Below are 25,634 nucleotides of genomic sequence, written 5' to 3'. Positions count from 1 at the left end.
CAGCCAGAACGATGGCGGAAGGAGACGACAGCGGCCAGGCAGCGGGGCAGTTAGCTACACAGGAGGCGGTTTCTTGTGAGGGTGCGATGGTGGGCAGCTCTTACATTGCAAAGGGAGTGAGTCCGATGGCGTGGTGAGTTGATGTCGCTGGGTGTGGATGACCGGTCTCCCTCCACAGCAGAGGCGTCGGAGATGATGGAAGGCTGACGCGAGTGACACGGGCTCACCCGCACGGCAGCCACTAAACGGGATGAGAGGGAAAAGAGAAAAGGCTTGTTTCTTTCTCGGGTGTTTTGGGCACCAAAAGTAGTGAACAGGGACAATCTGATTCCTCCCCAACAATGACATGTATTTTTTGGAAAAGAAAAGAGAAAGTCTGTAACAAAAAGCCTGAAATCATTTGCAATCAGCTGCAGTTGCTAAGCAACAGTGAAAACAGCCTTGCAGAGGTTGATTGTGTGTGTGTGTGTGTGCCTGCGTGCGTGCGTGCGTGTGTGCGTGCGTGCGTGCGTGTGCGTGCGTGCGTGCGTATGTGTGTGTGTGCCTGCGTGCGTGCGTGCGTTTGTGAGTGGGAGTGTGTGCGTGTGTGTTGTGCGTGTGTGCGCGTGCATATGTGCGTGCGTGTGTGAGTGCGTGCGTAGGTGCGTGCGTGTGTGAGTGCGTGTGTGTGTGTGTGTGTGTGTATGTGTGTGTGTGTGTGTGTGTGTGTGTGTGTGTGTGGGAGTGGGAGTGCGTGCGTAGGTGCGTGTGTGTGTGTGTGAGTGCGTGTGTGTGTGTGTGTGTGTGGGAGTGGGAGTGCGTGCGTAGGTGCGTGTGTGTGTGTGTGTGTGTGTGTGTGTGTGGGAGTGGGAGTGCGTGCGTAGGTGCGTGTGTGTGTGTGTGAGTGCGTGTGTGTGTGTGTGTGTGTGTGCGTGTGTGTGTGTGTGTGTGTGTGTGTGTGTGTGGGAGTGGGAGTGCGTGCGTAGGTGCGTGTGTGTGTGTGTGAGTGCGTGTGTGTGTGTGTGTGTGTGTGTGTGTGTGTGTGTGTGTGTGTGGGAGTGGGAGTGCGTGCGTAGGTGCGTGTGTGTGTGTGTGTGAGTGCGTGTGTGTGTGTGTGTGTGTGAGTGCGTGTGTGTGTGTGTGTGTGCGTGTGCGTGTGTGTGTGCGTGTGTGTGTGTGTGTGTGTGTGTGTGTGTGTGTGTGTGTGGGAGTGGGAGTGCGTGCGTAGGTGCGTGTGTGTGTGTGTGTGTGAGTGCGTGTGTGTGTGTGTGTGTGTGTGTGTGTGTGTGTGTGTGTGTGTGTGTGTGTGTGTGTGTGTGTGTGTGTGTGTGGGAGTGGGAGTGCGTGCGTAGGTGCGTGTGTGTGTGTGTGTGTGTGTGTGCGTGTGTGTGTGTGTGTGTGTGGGAGTGGGAGTGCGTGCGTAGGTGCGTGTGTGTGTGTGTGTGAGTGCGTGTGTGTGTGTGTGTGTGTGTGTGTGTGTGTGTGTGTGTGTGTGTGTGTGTGTGTGGGAGTGGGAGTGCGTGCGTAGGTGCGTGTGTGTGTGTGTGCGTGCGTGCGTGCATGTGGGAGCGTGTGTGTGTGTGCGTGTGTGTGCGTGTGTGTGTGTGCGTGTGTGTGTGTGCGTGCACCAGTGAGATTGAAACGTACAGTACAACCCATTGCATAGAAACTTGGGGTTCGTGACTGTTCATATTTCTTGTCGCCTTCTTTCTCCTGATGTCTCCAGTTAATCAGCAGCTTGTGAGAACCTGGAGCTGCCCTTTAAAGCAAACTCTGGAAGGACTGAGATGGACTCAGAGGGCTGCAGGGCTAATTTCTGTGGAGCTTTCTTTATATGAGTAGTAGGAGGTGCCAGCTCTCTACTTTGGTTATACAAAGTTTAAACTATTTCTTAAAGGTTAGACGAACCTCTCAGTGTAAAACCTTCTGTATAGTGCAGTTAAAAATACCATTTTTTCTATAATGGTAGTGTTTTTTGCATAATAACATAAATAATGCTATATTTGTTTGATGCTATTTGGCCTTTCACACATTGTTCAAATAATGTATAACACCGTGTGCTGACATTTGCAGCCGAAACACAAACTGCTCAGCTGAATTTTCGAAAAACAACACCCTCTTTTTGTGGCAGGGTGAGGCACTGGGCTTGCTGCTTTGCTACAATACCACACAGCTCTGTTCCCATCTGCAAGGTCAGACTATCAAAGTGATGGAGCTACACAAGAAAATGAATTGTTTGAACTTTAAAAGGTGGTTTTTCCAATGTATTTCAGCCACAAATGTGGTTATACAGTGATGACGTCTGTCCTTCTCCTGAGGTTTATGCCAGTCAAGGGGCCTGAAATGTAGAAATAATAACCAAAAAGGTGACCCAAAAGTTCAAGCTACTTCAACATCACAGGCAATTTATAAATTTACTCGCGTTTCACCACAAATAAACAGTATTTAACACGCAACTGAGCTGCTCCTCAGCTGCCACCATCATCAAATACGCAGGAAACACTTGTGTGCAGCAAAGACAAATGGAAGCTGTAAAGCCAAAAAAATATCTTCACTGCGACATGAAGCGCATGACACGTCACAACATCGTCCGCGGCCAACAACGTGGTCGTACTGAGCGGATGGCAGGAGTGGATGTGTGTGAAGCAGGTTCACATGAGCATGCAGAGGGTAAATGACGACCAAACGTCGGTCTTGTTTGCGCTCATGTGCCTACCTTGTCTGTCGGTGGGATGTCCTGTGTGGACGTAGAGGGTCTGCTGACTCTGTCTGATGGCAGCGGTCAGGGGAAGATCAGCCTGCATCACCCACTCCTGGTTGTTGCCGTTGACGACCGCCTCCGTTGGCATGGCCAGCGAGTGCCGCTTGGGCACGTCCTTGGTCAGGGTGGCTAGTGACTGTTTGGCCTTAAAGGAGGTAGACAGACAGATGCAGTAATTCAGGGAGAGAATCCATCAGGAGGGGAATCCTGTCAAGAAATCTTCATTTCAGCCTCACCTGTTGTTTTTGCTCTTCACTTTACATACGTTGTGTACGTGTGTAGGCACATATACATTAGGGCTGTCACAGTATCACCTACCAGACACTTACTGGCATTATTACAATATTATCATATGCATATTTTCACATGACATCAAAGTTTTATGTTTTATATCAGTTATTGTCAAAACTGGTATATTGTGACACCCCCAGTATACATGTCAATTGATGTGTCCAGAATTCGACTAGAAATGTGTGAAAGCATGCAGATAGTTTCTCCCCTGGGCTCCTCATGTGGCTATTGTCTCATGAAAAATGCAGCTGTATTCTTGTTCTCTTTTTGTTGTGTGAAATCTGTGAAATGGACAGAAAATCTGCTGTTTGTTGCGACGCTAGATGTTGTTAAAATGAGGAAAATAAGCTTTTCTGTAAGTTTAATGACTGCTATTGCTCTGTGGTGGATTTTATTTGGAACAAAAATGAGCTGCCGGAGCCTTAGAAGATGTGTTTGTGCATGTTTATTTTATGTCGATAAATTCTTTGTTACTGCTGTACGTTCTCTGATTAGCCTTCACTCGGTGTTGGTGTTTTACAAATGCTTGAAATCTTGTTATTGTGCGATTCTTATCATCATGCCAAGCAACAACAGGCTGCAAATCACTGGCACAATCAGCTTCACTGCAATCATCTCTACCTACCAGCAGTCAAACAATTATCAATCACAGTCTCTGACATGCAAAACAGAATACAATCACAAGTCTTCGGCGTAATCATTAGTTGTCAGAATATTGACGATTTTGTTTTTTTCCCCCAAGCAATTAAGAGCGTTCAATTACACCTAAAGTACATTCAGATCAATGACAGTGGGAATCGGTGGGACCACTGATGTTAGGATCACTGGGACCAGTAAGGGCGGGCTGAGGGGTTAGTGAAAAAACGTGCATCTGAGGAGGAGGGCTTTCCAAAACGACAATTAGATCACAAATAGGAGAGAGTTCCAGGGAGCAGGAGGGGCAAGGAAATGACATTTTTTAAAGCTGGGGACCCGTCTTACCGCCATGACCCTAGGAGAGCAGTCCCTGTCCACAAGCCGCTCAAACACCCGGAACTCCATTCTCTGATTGACACAGTTACTCATCTGGGGGGTTGGAGACATGAGGGATGTCTATGCTGTACATTCAAAGGCTTTCCATGTTGTGATTAAGTGTTGTATGTGTAAAAACAGTGCATAGTGACAGAAAAACGTACTGAACGACCACCAAACAGGAATCAAACTGGTGCTTTCTACTGCTGCTTTTTGGAATAAACTTATTTCCCTTGACTTGACTTGTCAGTATTTTCAACACTTGAGATATTAGAAACATATAAGGGTGCTTTAAAAAGTTCTCTGATCACCTGGAAACAAGGGACAGAACTCCCATTTTGGGGCAGAACTGCTTTCTATAAAGCCTTATATAACTGTCCATAATCACTCAAATGTTTGTCGTCATTTCTTTGCGAGATGAGGAAAGCTTTGAGCTGGAGTGTTATTGCTCCAGGATGATGCAGCCGTCATCATATCACAGGCAGCACTCACCCGACTTGGTGAGGACCAGGTGACGTCTGGTAAATGAGGTTCATGCGGAAACGGTTCAAAACCACATTTGGCTGCTTGTGTCGCGTCTAATATGTGGACAGGCGCATCGTCTTGGAGCAACAGCACTCCAGCTCATAGCTTTCCTTTCTTTTTTTCTTTGTTTTGTTGTGACATTTTAAGATTGAACAAATCATAAAATTAGACGAATAGGATGTGTAAATCAAATTTCAGAGCAAACAAGGATAAGATTGGAAGACCTAACGTGTCAACTGAAGTTATGAATACACTAAATAATCCTGTGGAAAGCAGTAGCAGAAGCCCATGAAGCCCACATAAGATGCAAGACCAGAACAGCAGGCCCTCTCTTCATCTGCACCCGTGAGTTGAAACCAAGGTCACGCTGAGCTACATCCTGATTGGGTCTTAAGACGATGGGTTGTGGCTTTCCAAAACAGGAAGAGGAGTGTTTAGAAGAAATCTGCACAGGTATATAAGACGATGTAATGCTTTGTGTAATCAGCTAAAATCTAGAGATTTTGCTCATGTTTGCCCTTACAGCCTCTGTATTGAATAAACATTATTCACATCAGACTCTGAAGACTGATTGAAGACTCTTTTCTGAGAACTTTTTGATGACTCCAACTTTTGATCCAGAATTGATTTTTGACTACATGTTTGACAAAGTTGAATGAACATCACTGGTCTTTGGTGGGCAGATTGAGCCACAACAATTTCAAACACTGGAGTTTTTGTGGACAGTCATATAAAGCTTTATATTATACATTTATGCCCTAAATTGAGAGATACGTCCATCATTTACGGATGAGACAAGAACTTTTTGAGGAACCTTCATATACAACCCTAAAGAAAGAGATAAAGCATTAACAGGACCTGCCTCTCCACCTGTCTGTGTATGTGTCAGGTTATTCCATACATTATCTGCCTTCCTGTCTCACCATGGCCAGCTCAGCCTCCAGCTCCTTGATGCGGTTCTCCTTGAGGTCGAGCTGAGAGCGCAGCATCCCCGTGTGCTCCGTGGCTTCCTTGGTTTGCCGTCGCAGGTCCCACTTCTCTCTCTCCAGGAGGTCTTTCTCCTTGGCCAGGGCCTTCACTGCATCCTCGCTCTCCTAGCAGAGACACAGATCCTGATGGATTGCTTCACATATCAAGCATAACCAAACATGCAACACGGTAGCGCTTCCAGAGCTGCCTCGTGGGTGATGTTGAACTTTAATTTTGTGTTTCCCTGAGGTGACATGGGGGATGAAGCCTGCTTGTCATGTGCATCAGCCTTCTCAAACCTGCTGTGCACGTAACATCACAGACACTAGCATCTCTTGCTGTCTATATATAGCAATGACAGGAGAAACTTTCAAGTATTACAAGCGTTGCTACACAGTGCCTATTAAAGTATTCCTTCCTTGAAAGCTTTATTGTTCTTTAACATTGAATCAATCAATATAATTTGATTTTTTTTGGACAAAACAAAACAAAAAAGACTCTTTCCTGTCAAAGTGAAAACAGATTTGTACAAAGTAATGTCAATTAATTAAAAATATAAAATGTAAAATAAGTGACAGCACAAGTATTCACTGCCTGTAAATCCAACACAGGTGCAGTTAGTGATAGAAATCTTACAGTTTATGAAATGGACATCACCTGAGTGCAGTGAGCGTGTCCCCAGTGATCGTAGCATATATACACTATCGTTCAAAGCACAGGAGGGAATGTTGCTGGAAATGTTCCTCTGTACCCCTATGGAGATATTCCATTTAAAATCAGCTGTTTCCAGCTAGAACAGTCATTTACCACATTAACAATGTCTACACTGGATTTATCATTCATTTAATGTTATCTTCATTGAAAAAAATGCTTTTCTTTCAAAAATAAGGACATTTCTAAGTGACCCCAAACTTTTGAACGGTAGTGTATTTATCTGGAAGGTCCAGTCACTTCTGGATAAATCTACACTGTGAAGACAAATAATGCTCCAAGCAACTCTATGAAAAGGTTATTAAAAAGCATAAGTCATGGGAAGGATACAAAAGATTTGAGAGTACAATTAAATCCATGATTAGGAATGGAAGGAACATAGAACGTGTTAAAGTAGCTCGAGCCTCCATGGTTTTGACACATTTTTTTGTAAATTCTTGTCAAAAAAATCAAATTAACTTTATGATGATTCAACGCTGAAAAGCAATAAAAGAAGAAAAAGTCCAAGAAGGTGAACAGTTTTTATAGGTACTACACTGCAGACCTGGTAAAACGGGATCTCATTCACACTGTATACCTGTTTATGATTGACAGTAAGCTTGGTTTGACCTGACCTGTTGGGCCTGACTTGGTGGTAATCTAAAAAATCTTTAGTCACTAAAGTCATATATGCTGAAATTGAAACTATTTGCCTTTCAAACTGAGTAAATTAGTAGAAATCTACCTCACACATCCATGAAATGTTCTTGCCCACAGCATAAAAACTGACTGATTTACAAAACCAGTCCAGAATGAAGCCTCATTATATTTGGTTGTGTTAGGGCTTGGATGTCAACCATGTTTGCCTAACATTTCTGTTCAATGTACAAATCCACTGCTACAAAAGAAGAGTCTCTGTAAGAATGTCTATGTGCATGTACACAGTAAGAGCAGGGGTGGCCGTACTTTTCTGTGCTGCTCATAGTTGCGTATGAAATCACGGAGCTGCTCCTCTCGGCTCTCCAGCGTGGCATAAAGCTGCTGCATCTGGTTCACCAGGTCCGCCTTCTCTGCCTTCAGACGCTTCCGGTCCGACTTCATGGCTGCAAGAAAAGAGAAATAAAAGAGTGAGTTTGATTCAGAGACCTATCAACGTTTAGCTGTGTGTTCGTTTACATTTACAAAGAAGAAAAAAAGGAGGGTTCAAATCACTTTTTGTTGGTGCTTTCATTATTTAAACAGAAAAACTGCAACTTTGAGTCGTAAACAACTCAAGGAATTGTGTTCTTCTATTGGTCTGCTAACAAGGTTTGAGATGTTTCAAGCAACAGTAAGTTGCTGTATGAAGCATCTCTAATAACACTACTGTTCTGAAGGTGAGCACTGGTTGGTAAAGTTCATTAAACACAGTCTTCCATAAGATTTTCATTTGAACATTACATTTAAACTACAACCTTTGTACTTCAGTGACATGTCATCAGATGAGGCTACCTCTAATACTCGTTGTTTATTACAGATTTTAAGTGCAGCTTGTATGAAATCCATTACCCAGAAATCCCCACAATAAACCAGACGTGTGAGATATGCGTTCAGTTAATGTAGTTCTAATTCAGTTTATCATCATGTCTCCACTGAGACGCCGATATCTGCATTGATATCATCACATTATGTCTTCAAGATGGAAACAATTACTTAATGTAGTGTTTATTAAATCTATTATATCTGGATTTCATTTCCTTTTTTTGATTTTTCTTTCTCACTTTCTTCGTATCTTAATTAATTCTAATTGCCATTCATCCATCCATCCATTATCTATACACCGATTAATCCTCACTGGGGTCATGGGGGGCTGGAGTCTATCCCAGCTGACTGAGGGTGAAGGCAGGGGACACCTGGACAGGTCACCAGTCTATCACAGGGATACATATAGAGACAATCACATTCACATTCACACCTATGGACAATTTAGAATCACCAATTAACCTCAGGACTGTGGGAGGAAGCCAGAGTAGCGCAGGGAGAACATGCAAACTCCATACAGAAAGAGAAACCAGGGATCTTCTAGCTGCAAGGCCAAGGTGCTGACCACCAAGCCACTGTGCAGCCCATGGCTATTCATGATCTCTATTTATTATCACCTTTTGTTAAAGTCGCATTTTGTAAAAGTCCATTTAAGTTCTTGCCTGATGCAAAAATGTCACAATAAAAAATATTTACAATAGTAAATAATTGAACAGTCCTCCTTAATCCTAAATACCCACAAATCCTGGCATTTTTTCAAGTCGGCATGTTCTATCCACACCACCACACGACAGCAAAAACAGTCTTCTCTTCACGTCGTCCAGCAAAAAACAGCTGAAGCTCAGGTGTTCCTCAGCAAACAGCAAACCTCCACAAGACAAAAGACAACCGGAGCACACTGATCAATTCGTAGCCTTTTAATTGTGCAAACAGACAGATGTTTCACCACTGCCGTGCCTTCATCAGAACACACACGGTGGCAGTTTCTTTACACATAATAACTAGGTTATTAAGCTCCTTCAGATGTGCAGCGGGAGAAAAAACATTAAACACACGTGCTGTTGCTGGTCTAATATGGCGTGACTGCACGTTGATAAAGACGTGAATCACACATGAACCCTTCTGTCAATCTCCTCTCGGCTGCTGGCTTCGTTAGAGGCTGAGTCTCTCTTTTCATCTATCTTCCTGCCACACACTCTCTAATCCTCTCGCACCTCACCCACGCATCATGATAAAGAATATGGTTCACTGTGGTTATTCAGAGAAGCTCTAATTTACTCAAAGACAACATCTCCTCTTTTTTTTCCTCTTGTCTGCATCTGCTTCTTCTCCTGCTTTCTCTCGATCCTCTCCCCCTCTTCATGCAGACACTTGTTTAAAGATGTGTTTTCTTGCAGCTGTCATTCAAAACTGACAATATAGGATTTATTTAGATGTTATATATTCATGCTGTGTCTGTCCACCTTTGTCTTCTTCACTTTGACGTGCATTTCTTTACAGCACAGCAGCTCCGACTGTTGGAAATTTCCTACCATCCCACGGTTCTCTGTTTCCCCCCCGATGCTTGTTATCATGTGTTCACCTTTTCTTTTTCCTCCCTCTGAGCCAGCTATGTGTCATTAATTAACTTATATCACAGCCCGATTAATTGTGTGACATTCACAAGTTGCGTCTGGGGAACATGTTCATGCAAGTGGAATGGAAGCGGCGTTTTACAAGGACGGATTCACCCCTCTCGTTTCCTCTCTGTTTCCTCCCCCCTTTCATATACTTCACCCATTTTTACAGGTGGCCTCCACAAGCCAAAAGGGACATGTAAGCCTCACTGGCCGGTGAAAAAAAACCCCCAAAAAACCTCATCGCTCACTGACCGAGAGAAACAGGAAACCTCCCAGCACCTGCCTCAGGAAGTGAAATCAAAGACGTCTTTGAGATGAGCCAGAAACATTGCTGCTGCCTCACATCCTGCACCTGTGACCATTTGGCAACAGCAACCCTGCTGGTGTTGGATGCAAGAAAGCCTTCGCTGTCACTCCATGAAAGGATCCATTTACTGTTGCAAATCATGTTATCAATGTTACTTACCATTTATAACCCATGTACGAACACTTTTAACCACCAAAGCTAATTCTGGGGGCAAATCCTGTTCTGTTACACTGAAATATGCAGGAGAAAATAGAAAGCTCCAGCATGTCTCCTCCTGCTGACAGCCATATAAATGACTAACATGCTCTGCAGCTCCGTCCAAACCTCCAAGAAGTATTACCAGATGATACAAGCGAGGAACCACCTGGGAACCATATGGAGTCTAATGTAATATCTGTGGAGCTGGAGAGGGACGATGACACAGAAGGGAAGCCGTTTAATTGTCTTTTCATGGAGAAATTATACATTTTTATGCAATCACCTGCCTTGAAATCATACCTGACACAGTCTGTAGGCTTTTCCATGAGAGGTCTGGGACTCAAAGTGTCCGCTTAGAGCAAGAAACTTAGGGCAAAAGTTTTCAAGCAGTAACATGACAAACCAGAATACAGAACAAAAAAGTTTCAGTCAGATATGAACACAGAAATATCCCTCTGAATTCCAGAAACTGAGATTTTGGGTGCTAACTGACGGATCCATGATTTCATATGAAGGCAGAAATGGTCCGCTGTTACTTTTTTTAAGTATAGCACTTACAAAAACGGACTCCAGCACACTGTCTAACTTTAACGTTTTGGTCCTAGACCTTCATCAGGCAAACAGTCCGTTTTTGTACGTGTTGGACGTGTTCTTCCCTCGCCTACGCACCTGCCTCTAGGAAATAGATGTGCAGAGAGTTCTCCTGAAGTATAGCGTCACTGTCATAATAATGTCCAAAAAGGAGAGGATGAAATAAATCTTGGAGGGGTGTAATCCTTAAAGAAAGTCACTACTACTTGTGAGAATCATGAACGAAAAGAAGCAGAACTGTGATTTTTGTAGTTCATTTGATAAAAGTGGTGTTTTTATAGCGACCACTATATAGTTGTCACCATAAAGAGATGACTAGTGGAGTTATTGCTATTTTGTATTTGCAAGATTTTTCGTTACAATTGCTATTATCAGGCTAAGAATTAGAATAGAAAGTTTCAAGAAGCATTTGGTGATCCCTCCCTTTTGCTTCAATGACAGCGTGAGCTCAAGTTGCATGGACTCCACAAGTTTGTTCAAACCTGAACACAAATGTTATTCCAGGAAGGTCTGATAATGTTCCGAGTTTCTTGTGATGTCTGGAAAGCTTCCCTTCCTTGGTCTTCGGGTTCCCCAGTAGATGCTGAGTGGGGTTGAAGTCAGGTAATTGTGGAAGAAAGTCAAAGGCAGTCTTTCTGGTCTTCAAGTAGTTCTCTCAGAGCTTTGAGGTGCGTTTGGGCTCATTATCCTGCTGCAGCGTGAATCTTTCTCCCCAAAGATGCAAACCAGAGGGTGTAGCTCGTCTCTGAAGAATGGAGTGCTACTTCTTCTGGATCCGGCAGTAGTCCAACTCCACAAAATACATTTAATATTCTCACCATGTTTTACTGTGGGTTTGATACACTGCAGTGTTGGTCATCCTTCTGTTACTGCCAAACAGATCAGTAAATATGGCTTTTTCCCTCAGTTTTCTGCTGTGAAATGCTGGTTTGTCTAAGCCAAGCTCAAATGTTTGGCCTCTTTTCTTTTGACAGTGCTTTCTGACAGAGGTTTGCATTCTTTATTTTGTAAATTCCATATATGTGATGAAGTTGTTTTCGATCTGTCAGTGAACAAAGCTTGATGGTCCGATTGATCTTCTGATGGAGTGGTCGCTTTTTGGTCTTCCTGGTTATGCTTTAGATACAACTGAGTGTTTCAGCGCTCCATAAAGTCTAAACATGAAGTCTAGACATTATCTGACATCAAGAAAGCCACTCTGTGCTTCAAAAAACTATTTCCCTTCTGGCACCTTATTCTGAGGTCAGCGATCATGAGTATTTTTCCTTCATTTCACAAGGTGTTTTTAAATGCTTCAAAATCCTCTGAAAACTTCCAGGATTCCATGAAAATACGACAGCATTTTGATATGGTATGTTTTAAGTTTTAGTTTACCTTTTCATTCCTATTATAATGAGTCATTCTCTCTGTCTAAAATGTGAATAAACATTGCTTTTCTGCACAACTGTGTGTGCCTACATGCAAATGCAGCCACTAAAAGCTACTCCAGCCTGTGTAAGCAGAAAAAGAGCAGGTCAGGACTCTTGTAAAACAAACGTTCACCATCAAAGGTCCAAATCACTGTTCCCACTGCCCGGTGTTAAAGAACAAGAGCACCTGCCTGTATCATGCTCTCCTGACACATTCTGGAAAATCTGCATAAGTGCTTTTTAGCTCACCGCACAAAGGCTTCTTTTCTACTACCAAAGCCATGGTGCTTTTAAGTATTTTAATGTGAGCATCCACCACTGTAGTGTGCTAAAAGCTTTGTCTGCTGGGCTCTTCTGTGACGCTGTTGCTACCAGAGGACTTAATGAGTGAGCCAACTCATTAGTTGCTAAACAGAAACACTGGAGTCCTCTGGGAGTCCACTCTTAAAGATAAATTAAAGCAGCGGCTCTTAACCCTTTTATGAGTGTGACCCGCTTTTGAGGGTGAAAATATTTTTGGCTTGTTTTTAGCTTGTTCACCACAATTCACTAAAAATAGCGAAGGGGACGCCCTCGGGGACGCCTCTCCACGACCTGAATAGTTCCGACATTTTGGCAGATGTGTTTTCTTGCTGACTGTTACATGCAAAGACTGATCCCGTGCTCTTATTTGTGTAATAAAAAAAGCAGCTGGGTAGCTTAGGTTAGGCTCTGGAGGGTTACAACGTGACATTTGTTGTAACGATTAAACAAACAAGATGTAAGATGATGATTAGTGGGCTTTGCATAGGCAGGTAGGAAGATTTTGCCACCTCATGACAGATCCAGGTGAGCAGTTTGCAGGATTCATGCAAAGCTAAGTGGCCGCTGGATGTAGTTCATATTTAGTGCAGAGACACGAGATAGGTTTCAATCTTTTCAGATGTTTTTGGTAATATACATTCACCATAATCTCAAATAATTATTTCATGAATGTTTAGATAAATACATAAAGCAGGGGTGTCAAACATGCAACCCGCGGGCCAAAAGCGGCCCTCCAGAGGGTCCAGTCCGGCCCTCACAGTGTAAAAATTACAGAGAAGATATTAACTGCAGATTGTAAATTAGTAAAACTATACATTTAAAATAATTTCTAGACCAAAGTAAAATACTGGATTGCTCATTGTCCTTTTGTCATTTAGTGTCTCATTTTTGCAATATTTTGTCTTATTTTTGATATATTTTGTCTTGTTTTTGTTGTCATTTGTCTCCTGTTTTTGTTGTTTTGTTTCTCGTTTTTGTCATTTTGTGTTTCCTTTTCGTCCTGCTTGTGTTTTTTATTTTTGTCATCTTGTGTTTTGCTTTATTCATTGTTTTGTGTATAGTTTTTGTCTCGCTTGTGTCATTTGTCCATTTTTTGCCACTTTGTCACTTTTTTGTCTCTTTTCCTGTTTTGTTTCATGTCATTTGTCTAATTTTTTGTCATTTTGTTTCTCACTGTTGACGTTTTGTGTCTCATTTTTGTAATATTTTGTCTTGTTTTTGTTGTTTTTTGTCTTTTACAGTAAAATAGTATATTGTTCAGTTCCAGATACCTGAGACTAAATGCTTTGTGTCTCTGTAGACACTCTGTAAGCTGTAATGTGACAAACTGAGGCATAATGTTGTTGAAATTGAGCTCATTTTGTTAAGAAATTTCAGGTTGTTCATAATATTTTGGAAAAAGATAATTCCTTAAATGTGAACATTTTCAGAAAGTATTTTTTACAGAGTAGATACACATGTGTTGTATACAACTTTAAAAGCAGATGACATGTATGACAGGGATCATCTCATTCAGGTGGAATGTTCTGCTATAAAACCTTGAATCCTTGGATTTTAGTGGATGCTACTTTGACATGCTTCAAATTTTATGTTTGACATCTTGCAGATTTTTCCTGCTCTGGGATCGATAAAGAGCAATCTTACCACCCACTTAGTTTTCAAAACCAAAATGTTCCCAGAAACAGCTACACACACACATTATTTATTCTGAGTATCCCATTTGCTGTACTTCTTGTTCAAGACATCGTTTTGTGATTTCCCTCTTCTCCCTGATCACACCTGAGTGGGTTCTACCACAGGAGGAGTCATCTCTTGTATGTTTTCATCCTTTACTTTCCCCACTGTGAAACCACAAACCACCAGAGGAGTCTCCTTTTGTAACTGAACTCCACGTAATTGAATTCAAGCTGACCGTAGTTGCTGTTGTTTGTGAAGAAGCAAACTACCTTTCAAACCCACAGAGGGCCACTGTTTGATACTCAAAGGAGCGATTTCCAGCAGACTGCCACTTAAAAACGCCACAGGATTATATCACACATAAAGCTGAATATATCGTTGGTGCTTCTCGGTATATAAAGTGACTTTTTTTTTTCTTCTTAGCTTTAGGAAATTGTCCTTGTTTTGAAGAGACAAAATCAACCTGAGCCATCTTGTTTCACACGGTTTGTACCTATTACTGAGGGATGCTTTTCACATCCCACTCAGCGCTTCCCTGTGGTTAAATAACAGCCTCATTATCTGGTGTGGTTCATCTACTACAGCGCAAATATAACAAGATTCCAGGCATGATTTTAGCCAAATAACATTTCCTGCTTTTCTGTTTTTGGACTTGTTCTAACAATCAATTTACCCCTTTGGAATCTTGCTGAAGATGGAACATGGAATACAGCACGTCATTTTTGTGCATTTCAATGAATCAAATATCATGTTTTCAGCACAGACCGCTATTTAAGCAAATTCAGGTTATCTTCAGTGACAGACAACAGAATCACACTCATTTAAACCCCCCTCAGAAAACGGTGTTCTCCACATTAATGAGCATCCACTCCATGCTGACACTACTCCATATAACTTCACTCCTAAAGAGACGGGACAGGCTTTTAGTCGGCTCTTAACATAATTATTTTGGGAGAGAACAAAAGCGACATCGGCTCATTGGAGGGAGTGCATTGTTCACGGTTTGGGATTTTAAATCTGCCAGCTGAATAATGAAGAAGGAGCCTCAGAGCAGCGCTGTGCGATCACCTCCTCGCTACTTCAGTAAAAACAAACCCAGGGGTTGTCGGAGGTGCGTATCTGCATTTGTTCTTACTGCAGAACAGGGCGTGTTACGATGATTGCAGTCATTGTGATATTCAAACACATTAATTCAAGCTAATTAATGCTTTAGCTGGAATCTACAAAACGCTGCAGCGACATTTGACCCCTGAAACAGCTTCATGCACAAACTACAAGCTAGCCATTAAAAACTGATCAAACACGTCTCATCTGGAGGTGCATATCTGTGTGTGAGAGAGAGATAGTGCTATTTAAACAGCAGCACGGATACATCAGGAAATCAAATGGAAAGTCACACTTTGACCCCAGATATTTCATTCCTGACCTTTCTGCCTTCACTGGATTCAGAACAAAATAAGCCTGAAAAAAGCTGAACCTAATTGTAATTACTGGATTCTGATTGGCACGTTGGGTCTTTATTTAAATAAAGACTTGCAGGTTGACTGAGATACCTCTGATGGCCACTAGGGGCCACTGTGATCCAAACATGCATTCTCACTAAATTTAAATTGACTGAAGGTGCAAACTGAAAAGCAAAACCGTCCTCATCACCTGCCAGCTCTTCATTTTTTCCTGATCTTTTTGTTCATTCGTTTAAAAGTAACAGACACTAAAACCCACAAGTACTTTACTGTTATCAGGTTAAGTTACCTATTGAGATTTGACATCACTGTGTGTGTGTGTGTGTGTGTGTCTGCATGTGTGTGTCGGTGTTGAAATGCCTAGCGAGGAAAGAGGCCTTGTATTCAAGGACAGAGCAGATTTCTGAGTACAGTCTAGCGTGAAATGACACTAAACAGAGTCGGCACTCTGTGCTTTGATGATACATTGCCGTCTACTGCTTTCATACGAGCTCTGGATCGACGAAGTCCCTCAGTGATAGTAATTAGCCAAAGCGCAAATAGCTAATTAAAAACAGCAGCGAGGGCCAACTATACTTTGAAAATTCATTAAACAAAACTTTGATGAGAAAGTCTAAATAGGAGTTGGGTAAACTTAGAAACACCTTTTGAGTGCTGATATATTCCGTAGCTAAGTTGGGGTTCATTATTTCATTGTAGCTCCACTTAAGGCAGGGGTGTCAGACTCATTTTAGTTCAGGTTCCACATTCAGCCCAATCTGATCTCAAGTGGGCCAGACCAGTAAAATTACAGCAGAATAACATAGAAATAACCACAACTTTTTCCTTTGTTTTAGTGCAAAAAAGTACATTCTGCAAATGTTCACATTTAATGAATTATTTTTACAAAACATCATGAACAACCTGACATGTCTTAAGAAACATAAATTCAATTTCAACAACATTATGCCTCAGTTTATCATTTCCACATTACAACTTCCAGATCGCAGAGTGTCTACAAAGACACACAACATTTAGTCACAGATATCTGGAACTGAATGATATAGTATTTTACTTTATGATCAAAACAACAAAAGTCAGACAAAAAAGACAAAAAATAATGCGAAATTTTACAAAAATGAGACACAAAATATCAAAAATGAGACATGAAACGATAAAAATGAGACACAAAATGCCAATAATGAGACACAAAACAACAAAAACGAGATAAATGACTGAAGTCAGACAATAATAGACAAAAAACTACAAAAAATAAGACAAAATGTCACAAAAATGAGACACAAAATGCCAAATATGAGACACAAAACGACAAAAATTAGACACAAAATGACAAAAGAACAATGAGCAATCTAGAATTTTACTGTATAATGAAAACAACTTGTCATGGTCTAGAAATTATTTTAAGTCTATAGTTTTACTAATTTACAACCTGCAGTTAATGTCTTCTCTGGAATTTTTCCACTTTGAGGGCCGGATTGGACCCTCTGGAGGACCGCTTTTGGCCCGCTGGCCTCATGTTGGACACCCCTGCTTTAAGGGTTCAGCAATCGCCAAGACTGCATCAGTTCATTATCAGTCATGAGTAAGGGGCACAGAATACAACTCTTGAGTTGAACTGAGTGCTCACTGGTATCATAACAAAACCTGTAACTGTGGTTGGCAAATATCCGCAATTTGGGGTTTACGGTGGAAATGAGAGAAGTCGGGGCTCAACACTGCAACAGCATCCCACCAAACCAACACAGAGGCGAGCTGAAGGAAGAGTCAGGGAGAAAATGAAAAACAACTGGTGAGAAAATACACCAAAAAGTGGCGTTCTTCTCTGCCGTTCTGTATTCATAGGCACCAGAAAATCTGCATGTAATTTAGCCGCGAATCGTCTGAACTGAGGTAGGAGTGGCAGGACAGTTTCTGTGAACCATTCCCAAAGTAAACAGGTATTATCTCAAGTGGTGAGAGAGCAAAGGAGTGGGGATGATGCATTTCTTTCATGCTACTTCCTCACTCCAGCCAGTTGCTTTTTTCATCCACAGCAGAACCACGGTAAAATAAAGACAAACTAAAAAAGAAAAAAACTACCACAAAGCTACTCTGCTTCACAATAAATGTTGGTAGCACTTCAATAAAAGCCCTCAGGGTGCTTAAGTTCTCCAAACATTGCTCTAATTCTTGTGGGAAAAACACTTTGCCGGAGCATCTGGTGGGATGTTCACAATATGGCAGCCTTATGAAAACTGAGGGAAATCAAATAGAGTCGACATCTCGCCTCCAATCAATTGGCAGCATACGGAAATTGCTGTAGTTAATGAGGTATTCTCAAGAACATTTGGCCTAGATGTTTTTTTTCATCATTAGAAATCACTTTAAAACCCCAACTATTTTCAACTGCAACAACTAATGACTCTTTTCTGTTGTCATAGAAACCCTTCAAAATAGAAAAGAATAAAGAATTTACTTAGAATACTGTTGAAAGCTTCAGAAACTTTCAGAGTACATGTAATTATGAATCTGTTTCTTGAGGAGTGATGCAGTATAAACAAGACTTGGAATGAAGACCAGTGTGACTGGAATCTTTTAAAAAAATGGCTCCCCGGAACCTAAATTAACAGTCCAAGTTAAAGATGCACATTTTGATGTGCTTTGAATCCAAGGTTTTCTCAAATGCGTCAAACTCACAGTGAATTAGATAAACTAAATGTGTGAGTATGCATCAAACAAAGTGATTATTTGGTTGCAGCGTCATTTTCTGAAGTTCCCGAAGAGACAGTTTTAGATTCATGGCCGTGTTATGCAGTCAATTCAGTTCAATTTTATCGTAAATTGCGCAAATTCACAACATACGCTACCGTTGAAAAGTTTGAGGTCACTTAGAAATGTCCTTATTTTTGAAAGAAACCTTTTTTCAATGAAGACAACATGAAATGAATGATAAATCCAGTGTAGACATTGTTAATGTAGTAAATGACTATTCCAGCTGGAAACAGCTGATTTTTAATGGAATATTTCCAGCAACCAATTGATACCTTAAGACTTTGTGCACTGCATCCACCAACACCCAAGTTTTTCCAAATACTTGCCTAACATATTATAAAAACATGCTAATATTTGCACCATTTATTTTGCCTCCTAACATTCACCTCAGTCTGCTTAATTACTAATAAACCAAGTTGAACATTTGCTCATTGTGTCACTGCTGCATTCATTTTACCTTTATTGTCCCTTACAACATCGGCAGCCCATTAACATGTTAATATAAAAGAAATAGATGCCACCAGGCCTGTGTGAATATCTGCTGCATTGAGAAGCAACCAGAACAAGAAAATCAGACAAAGTGGGATGACAGAATATTTTCCACTTTCCTGCTTGGAAACAACTGTAAATATTGCCGGGGAGGAAGCCAAAAATGTACTGGCTGCAACCTACCGCAAGCAAACAGTAAAAGCAAAACGCTAGCAAATACTGTTGCTGTTCTTTCATGGTTGTCTTCAAAAGAAAAAGAAAAAAACAAAGCCGTATTTTTGGATCGTGCAGCAAGTCGCTGTCTATGAAGATTCAGAGTGACAGCTGTGGGCTGACAAACAGAGCTGCTGCTGCACAGACCAGGTCAGGTGGAAAATGACAATAAAAATTTAAATAATTCAGAAATCTTGCTGCTTTCACACTTTTTCATGGTTCAGTCTCAGGCCAGATGTCACACTTTAACATCAGCTTCATGTCCACTCCAGGAACACGGAGGAAAACAGCAACAGGAACGACTTCTCACTCAAGATCTGTTTCTGAAGCAACTCAACTCAACCAAACATGAATATAACAGCCAATTTCCTCGTGTCCTCCCACATACCCCGTCTTAATTGCAGACTAGATCCACTCTGCTTAACGTTTCTGGACCTTGTAAGCCAGCCAAAGTCCCCTTCTATAAAGCTTTCATTAGCTGCTGATTACTGTCAGTGCCTGCTGGGGCTGGTAGGCTTCGGCCTTCATTAACAGGCCTGAGTCATACAAATGACTGTACGATCATGTGTGCAGTCTGTTTAGACAGCCAAACATCCAGCTGAAGGAGAGATAAGTATTCATTTGATGTGCACTCTATTCTGCTCTGCCCCAGTCCATTTTGGTTTTTTTCCTTTTTTTTGTTCCATTCTTTGAAAAAGCGTAGGCTGTGAGTGTCAAGTGAAATGTTGCAGCAACAAAATCCCCTGACAGCATGTCATGCTTTTGTCTGATACCAAATGGTAGTTTTGTGCTCTGCCTCGTTCCATGGGCGATAATTCTTTGAAAAGAATGATTCACTGCCACGCTGACGACATCTCCGCTTGATGCCATGCAATCCACTGTGTGCTGCCTGGCAGAACTTGTTCATTACTTGATGTCGTGTGCACGCTCTCTGTGAAGGCACCGTGTGAGTAGATTCCCACCTATTCCCACAGAAGTCAAACCAAATTCTGACATCATTCCCTATTAGCAAATGAAATGAATCAAATGAATTCTCTGCATTGCGGCCGCAAAACATCGAAGCTCTGCGGTCAGAAAACAGTTGAGAGGGACAGATGAGAGGAGGACAGACAAATAGAAAGACAAATAAAGTGACACAGAGAAGAAAGTAGCCCTGAACATACAGCTGCAAGCCAGCTTCTCAACTATGAACATAATTCAAACTAAATATGGTTCCAGACTCACCACTGAGCTCCACATGTGTTTGAGAACGACCCTGACACCATTCAGGCCACGATTAAAAATACTGCTAGTGCAAGATGCAGCTCAGTTCTCCTATTAAGCAGCAGGGATATAAGATGAGTGATACAGGACAGGAAAAAATGCAGAAGTGTTCAACTGTTTACATTTTTTGATATTTAGGTATTGTTAAAGATGTATATAAGTTGGTTCAGGTTGTTCAGTCATTATTTTTTCAAGTTCTGCACTTTATTTTAAGATGTACAGTTACATCAAAAGTTATTTATTAATAAATGTTGTAAAACGTTTTTGAACCGTACTGAATTTATTTGATTTGATGGTCAGCTATTGATTACATGCAGATGCTAATAAAACTACCAGTTTGCATTAACATCTATCACACTAATTCAGTCAGACATTATGATGTTCTGGACCTTTGCTTTAACACATTTTCTCTGACTGGACCTCTTTGAATTTTAGTTGAAAACCTCTGCTCTACTGGATTGGAATTTTTTTCCAACTTGTCAACAAGTTTGTTTCGGTCTCTAAAGATGTTTTTGAATTTTTGTTCTGACAATCCGACCTTTCTGTCAGTTTTTGTCCTTCCATTCAAAAATTAGTGCTTGATTCAGTCAACCGATAATATTGTGGGGCAGTCTGGGGCAAAAATGCCAGGGCTGATTTTTTGTCCCAGTCCACATCTGTCCCTAATCAAATAAATAAATCAGAAATTATTCTACTTATTCTGTTTTTGAAATCTTTGATTTCTATTTCTATCTCTATTTTAATAACAGATATTTTACTTTATTTATTCATCTATCTCGATCTTGTTTTATTTCATTTTGATCTCATCTGGTGTTTCCTCATTGCATGTGTTAAATAGAACAGCGTTTCCTCATCTCCTGTGTTTAAGAATCTGTTATTTCTAACATGATGTTGGGATGGAAACCACTTTGTGTTGCATTGCATTTATATGAAATGTAAATAAAGCCAGATTGATTGATTGATAAGTGAGGCTTCTACAGTATGTTCTGCGGTATTTGCATCAGGCTATGCAGAGTGGAAGCAGAGCATCGCTATTTGCCGAAAGCATGGAGCGTCTTAAACAGATTTTTACTTTTGGAAAAAAAAAACAGTCAAGTCAAAGCATCTGTATCCTCCCTCACCCTTAAGATACCACTCCATCTCTCAAGCACAACACATGCTAATGGACCATAATGCGTCTAATGGGCTGCATTAACCATGCTGTTGCAGACGCTCATGTTAACATTATGGCCAAGAGGAAAAAAATTCACGGGTTTTCGAGCCCTACGGAGCAAAAAATGCAGCAGGTTTTCTCTCAGCAGGAGTGGGAGTGGCGAAACAGAAAATGTAAAGCTGCTGAAGGATTCTAGAATAATTAAACCAGAACCACTTTACTCTGCTGCTTTGCATAGTTCCAATTTGCACATTTTCCCCCCAACAGGACAAAACCCACCTACACCTCCTTTTTGCTCTGTTCAGCAAACGGGGATTTTTCTAAATGTACAGTAAGCAGATCGGATATGCACAGTGTGCATATGTTCAAACACTTTTAATCAATTGTTCCCATGCATTTTGCTGTTGTATAATTTCTTGCTGTGTGTGCTTTGTACTATCTTGTGCATGTAAGTCCTTTTGAATGTGTTGTTTTCACAGTGTAAACATCTGACTAGAGAGCAGAGATGAAAATGAATCCTCTGGAACCATTTACGAACAGTTGACAATAAATACAGTCCACAAATATGGGGGGAGAGTGGGAGTAGGAAATGCAGCAAAGATTCCCATTAAGCCAGAACCAAGTTGTGGACATTATGATCACGTGTCTTAAAGCTACGAGGATACTCCACATATATCAGACATATATCGTTAAGCTTTGCTCTACCGTACTTGCTTTTAATCAGGACTTGACCAATATGGGGTTTTCAGGGCCGATTATTGGTAACAAGAAAGCCTGATAACTGATATTTGGAGCCAATATTCATTAAATGTAATGTTTAAACAGCATGTGACAGCAGAGAACCTGTCATTCATGAATAGGTTTCTCCAACAATAAGGGTGGCTATAACTGAACATGTAAAAAAAAAATATTAGTGATTAAATCAGGAAACTCTCCTCTGTTTGATCGATTGATCAGTTTGTCTCCTGCAGCTACATCTGCTGTTCTTCTCTATTTTCTTAATCTCTCACTGTTCTATCACTTTTATTGCCCACTAATGTCCGGATCCAACCACAAATTAGCCCGAAACAGAATCTGTAAAACATTAATAAACCAATTAGGACCCATGCACCACAGCCCTTTCTATGTGCTCACTATTATGACTTCTATTTTCATATTGCACCTTTTAGTACCTTTATAATACTACATTTCATCAGAAATACCAACAATTTTTGCACCATTTTTGCAAACACTAGCATTTTTGGAACCTTATTGCTGTTTCTTCGACAAACACGATTTGCACGTTAATTACACCTCCCTTTAGTACATTGTTTCCTCATCTATCTTGTATGTAATACACTACCATTCAAAAGTTTGGGGTCACTTAGAAATGTCCTTATTTTAGAAAGAAAAGCACTGTTTTTCAATGAAGACAACATAAAATGAATGATAAATCCAGTGTAGACATTGTTAATGTGGTAAATGACTATTCTAGCTGGAAACAGCTGATTTTTAATGGAATATCTCCATAGGGGTACAGAGGAACATTTCCAGCAACCATCACTCCTGTGTTCTAATGCTACATTGTGTTAGTTAATGGTGTTGAAAGGCTCATTGATGATTAGAAAACCCTTGTGCAGTTATGTTAGTACATGGATAAAAGTGGGAGTTTTCATGGAAAACATGAAATTGTCTGGGTGAGCCCAGACCTTTGAATGATAGTGTATGTGATGACGCAATTTCTAAATGACTTCAAGCATTGATTTCTGTGTTATGTTCTGTAAAAAATTAGTTTTTTGGTACATTTTGAACAACATATATACATGAGAGGCCAGTATTGGCTAATAATATGGGGCCAGTGTTGTATCGGTTAGAGTCTAGTCTAGTAAAGAGCAAACTCATCCTGTGGAAGATTGTGCAATGTGCTTGAAAGTTGGCAAAATCTTGCAAATTGACTTTGAGTTAAGATTTTGTTGTTTTTGTTTTGTTTTTGCTAGTCTACAATAAGAAAAAGTATCTATCCATCCATCTATGCATCTATCTATCCATCCATCCATCTATCCATCCATCTATGCATCTATCCATCCATCCATCCATCCATCCACCCATCCATCTATGCATCTATGCATCTATCCATCCATCCATCCATCCATCCATCCATCCATCTATGCATCTATCCATCCATCCATCCATCCATGCATCTATCCATCCATCCATCCATCTTAGCTGCTAGCCTTAGCCAATGTGAAAGTAGTTAATTTCCTGCTTTGTGGCACTGAGTTGTGTTTCTTGTTTAGTTTTTGCAGTCTCTGCTTGAGAGATAGTTTAGAGACCACAGAGTGACAACAGACAGATAGAGAGAGGAGGCTGTGTCAGATTGCATCATTATCAATAATCAGTCAATAAAAATACCGATACCGGAAAAATTCCAAATATCGGCCATGATAATCACCCGGGCCGATAATAGGTCTATTCCTACTTTTAATGGTCAGAAATATGTCTTAGGTGTCTTGCAACATTATTGTCTATTTGTTCTTTAATTATAATAAATATGAGTGGTTTAAATAGCACACCCGGCCTCCTGTTTCCCGATGGAGTCCTCACCTTGCAGAGCTTCCTTGGCTCGGTCCAGCTCCTGCTCCTTCTGGGCCAGCTGCACGCGAAGTTCGGTGGCAGAGAGCACGTCGGCCGAGCAGCCTCCCTGGGTCTCCTCCAGGTCCTTACTCAACATGTCCTTCATCTGCCGCAGCAGGTGCACCTCCTCCTGGAGCTGGGCCACCTCCTCACGCAGCAGAACTACAGCACACAGAGAGGGAAGAGAGCTTCATCACGCTGACACCCACAGCACAGTCCTAATGTGTGCAGTTTTGACTTTGCCAGGCAGCCCTGCAATTTGTTTTTTAAAAGGTACCTCCAGCAGCTAGAGAAGGGTCATGTGCATAGCAGAATCCGTGGTCATAGAGGTGCATTAGGCCCTGAGTAGCTACATGACTGCAGAAATTGTTACGACTGAAATGCAAAATCGATTTAGCATCGCCACAGGAGGTCATGGTTCCATTTGTGATTGAGATAAATGCAGTGAAAATTACTGTTAGTAATAAGCATCACAGATGCAGGTGGAGTCCTGCAGATGAGGAGAGACAAGACACTGATGCTGTGATGAAATTTGTCTTTGAAGCTGCCTGTTGAACCTCCACCGTCTTGGCAGGAATTATGAGAAAAGGCGAGAGGTTTATCCATTTAATATTCATTGAATGTCACTTTAAAGTGCCCCTCCCTGGCGTTGTCACACAGCAGCAAACAATGGAATGAAAACAGCAGCACGGAGAGATAGATTTTTTCTCCCATAATTTGACTCACTGAAAAACTTTCAAAGTGCTTTCAGGAGACACAGGTCTCCACTCGCTCTTAAAACAAGCCACAACAGACAAATGTCACACTGCAATTTCACATCGAACCTCGAGAAAAGAAATGTCTAATGTTAAAAAAAAGTGTCACTTTACACACTGAAAGAGCTTTTTCTAGGTGGGGCATATGGAGAGTAATTTATACAAGGATGAGTAGAGTCATTCTGCTCAATTTCATGCATCCTCGGGGCAAAAGGAGGGGAGGAGGGGTGAGGGTGGTGAGGAAAACGTCGCATCCTGCATGGATCCATTATCAAGCACCGTGCATAAATCACACTTCATACTCTCATATCCAATATAACTGTCTGAAAAAATAAAATCAGAGCTGAACGGGAGAACGGGAGATGGAAAAAGCCAAAAATACTGGCAGAATTAAAGACAGAATACAGATTGCAGTTTTTAATAAAAGGTAGGTCTCTTATTTTGAAGTGTGAAAATGTTTAGCGAGCACACAGAGCAAATAATACAGAGCATCAGAGATTAACAAGATGAAGAAATCTGTAAATATTAATGAAGATGGTGCTGTTCAACTTTTCATTTCTGCCAAAGAATGTGAAGCTATTCAAGGTCAGTATTCACCACTGGAAATTATCTATGACAGAGCCTCATATTGTGAAGTTTTGTCATATAAATCTAAGAGAGGAGTGTAAATTAACATCATCTGTCTGTAGTGGATATGACTGCATATAAATACAGGTTTTCAGAATCATTTGAATACTGAGTAGAGTGTTCATACTCTGTGCATCAGATTCTGTGACCTAATAATGAATTTCATCTGTGTGTCATCCATCTATGTTTCTGTTATGGTGACAACCTGTATTTGGGTACAATTTACCAAGAATTTTAAACCACTGTAGTAAATGCTACCTGTCTGAGCTTGGATGGTAACAGAACAGGCTGATATTGTCAAAGGAAATTGGTATTATTGGTAGAAATACTGAATTCATTGGATTTCTGGTCAACTGCAAGTTGTCTCCAAGTCCAAGAAGATGGCTGTAGGCTGCTGACTCAGATGGAAAAGGAGGTGACACCAAATACAGATTATTTTTTTCCATTTACTGCCTT

General features: G+C 41.1%; 1 protein-coding gene across 11 annotated transcripts in view; it reads right to left on the bottom strand.

Moving 5' to 3' along the window:
* kazna (kazrin, periplakin interacting protein a) overlaps positions 1–25,634 on the bottom strand; it is a 228,083-nt gene that overhangs the window by 13,987 nt on the left and 188,462 nt on the right. For 5 of the 11 annotated variants that reach the window (XM_023274357.3, XM_023274359.3, XM_055012810.1 and 2 more), the window contains 6 exons: positions 23,767–23,958; positions 7,193–7,329; positions 5,491–5,661; positions 4,013–4,096; positions 2,696–2,885; positions 105–241 (listed from right to left, as the gene is read on the bottom strand). In XM_023274357.3, coding sequence (XP_023130125.2) covers positions 105–241; positions 2,696–2,885; positions 4,013–4,096; positions 5,491–5,661; positions 7,193–7,329; positions 23,767–23,958 — 911 coding nt within the window. The remainder of the gene's footprint in view (positions 1–104; positions 242–2,695; positions 2,886–4,012; positions 4,097–5,490; positions 5,662–7,192; positions 7,330–23,766; positions 23,959–25,634) is intronic. The other 6 variants (XR_004847692.2, XR_004847691.2, XM_035950039.2 and 3 more) reach the window with 3 other exon arrangements.

This window comes from Amphiprion ocellaris, chromosome 8 (genome assembly GCF_022539595.1).
Source record: "Amphiprion ocellaris isolate individual 3 ecotype Okinawa chromosome 8, ASM2253959v1, whole genome shotgun sequence".
Lineage (NCBI taxonomy): Eukaryota > Metazoa > Chordata > Actinopteri > Pomacentridae > Amphiprion > Amphiprion ocellaris.
The sequence above is the reverse complement of the archived record's forward strand: the minus strand, read 5'-3'. Positions and strand labels throughout refer to the sequence as shown.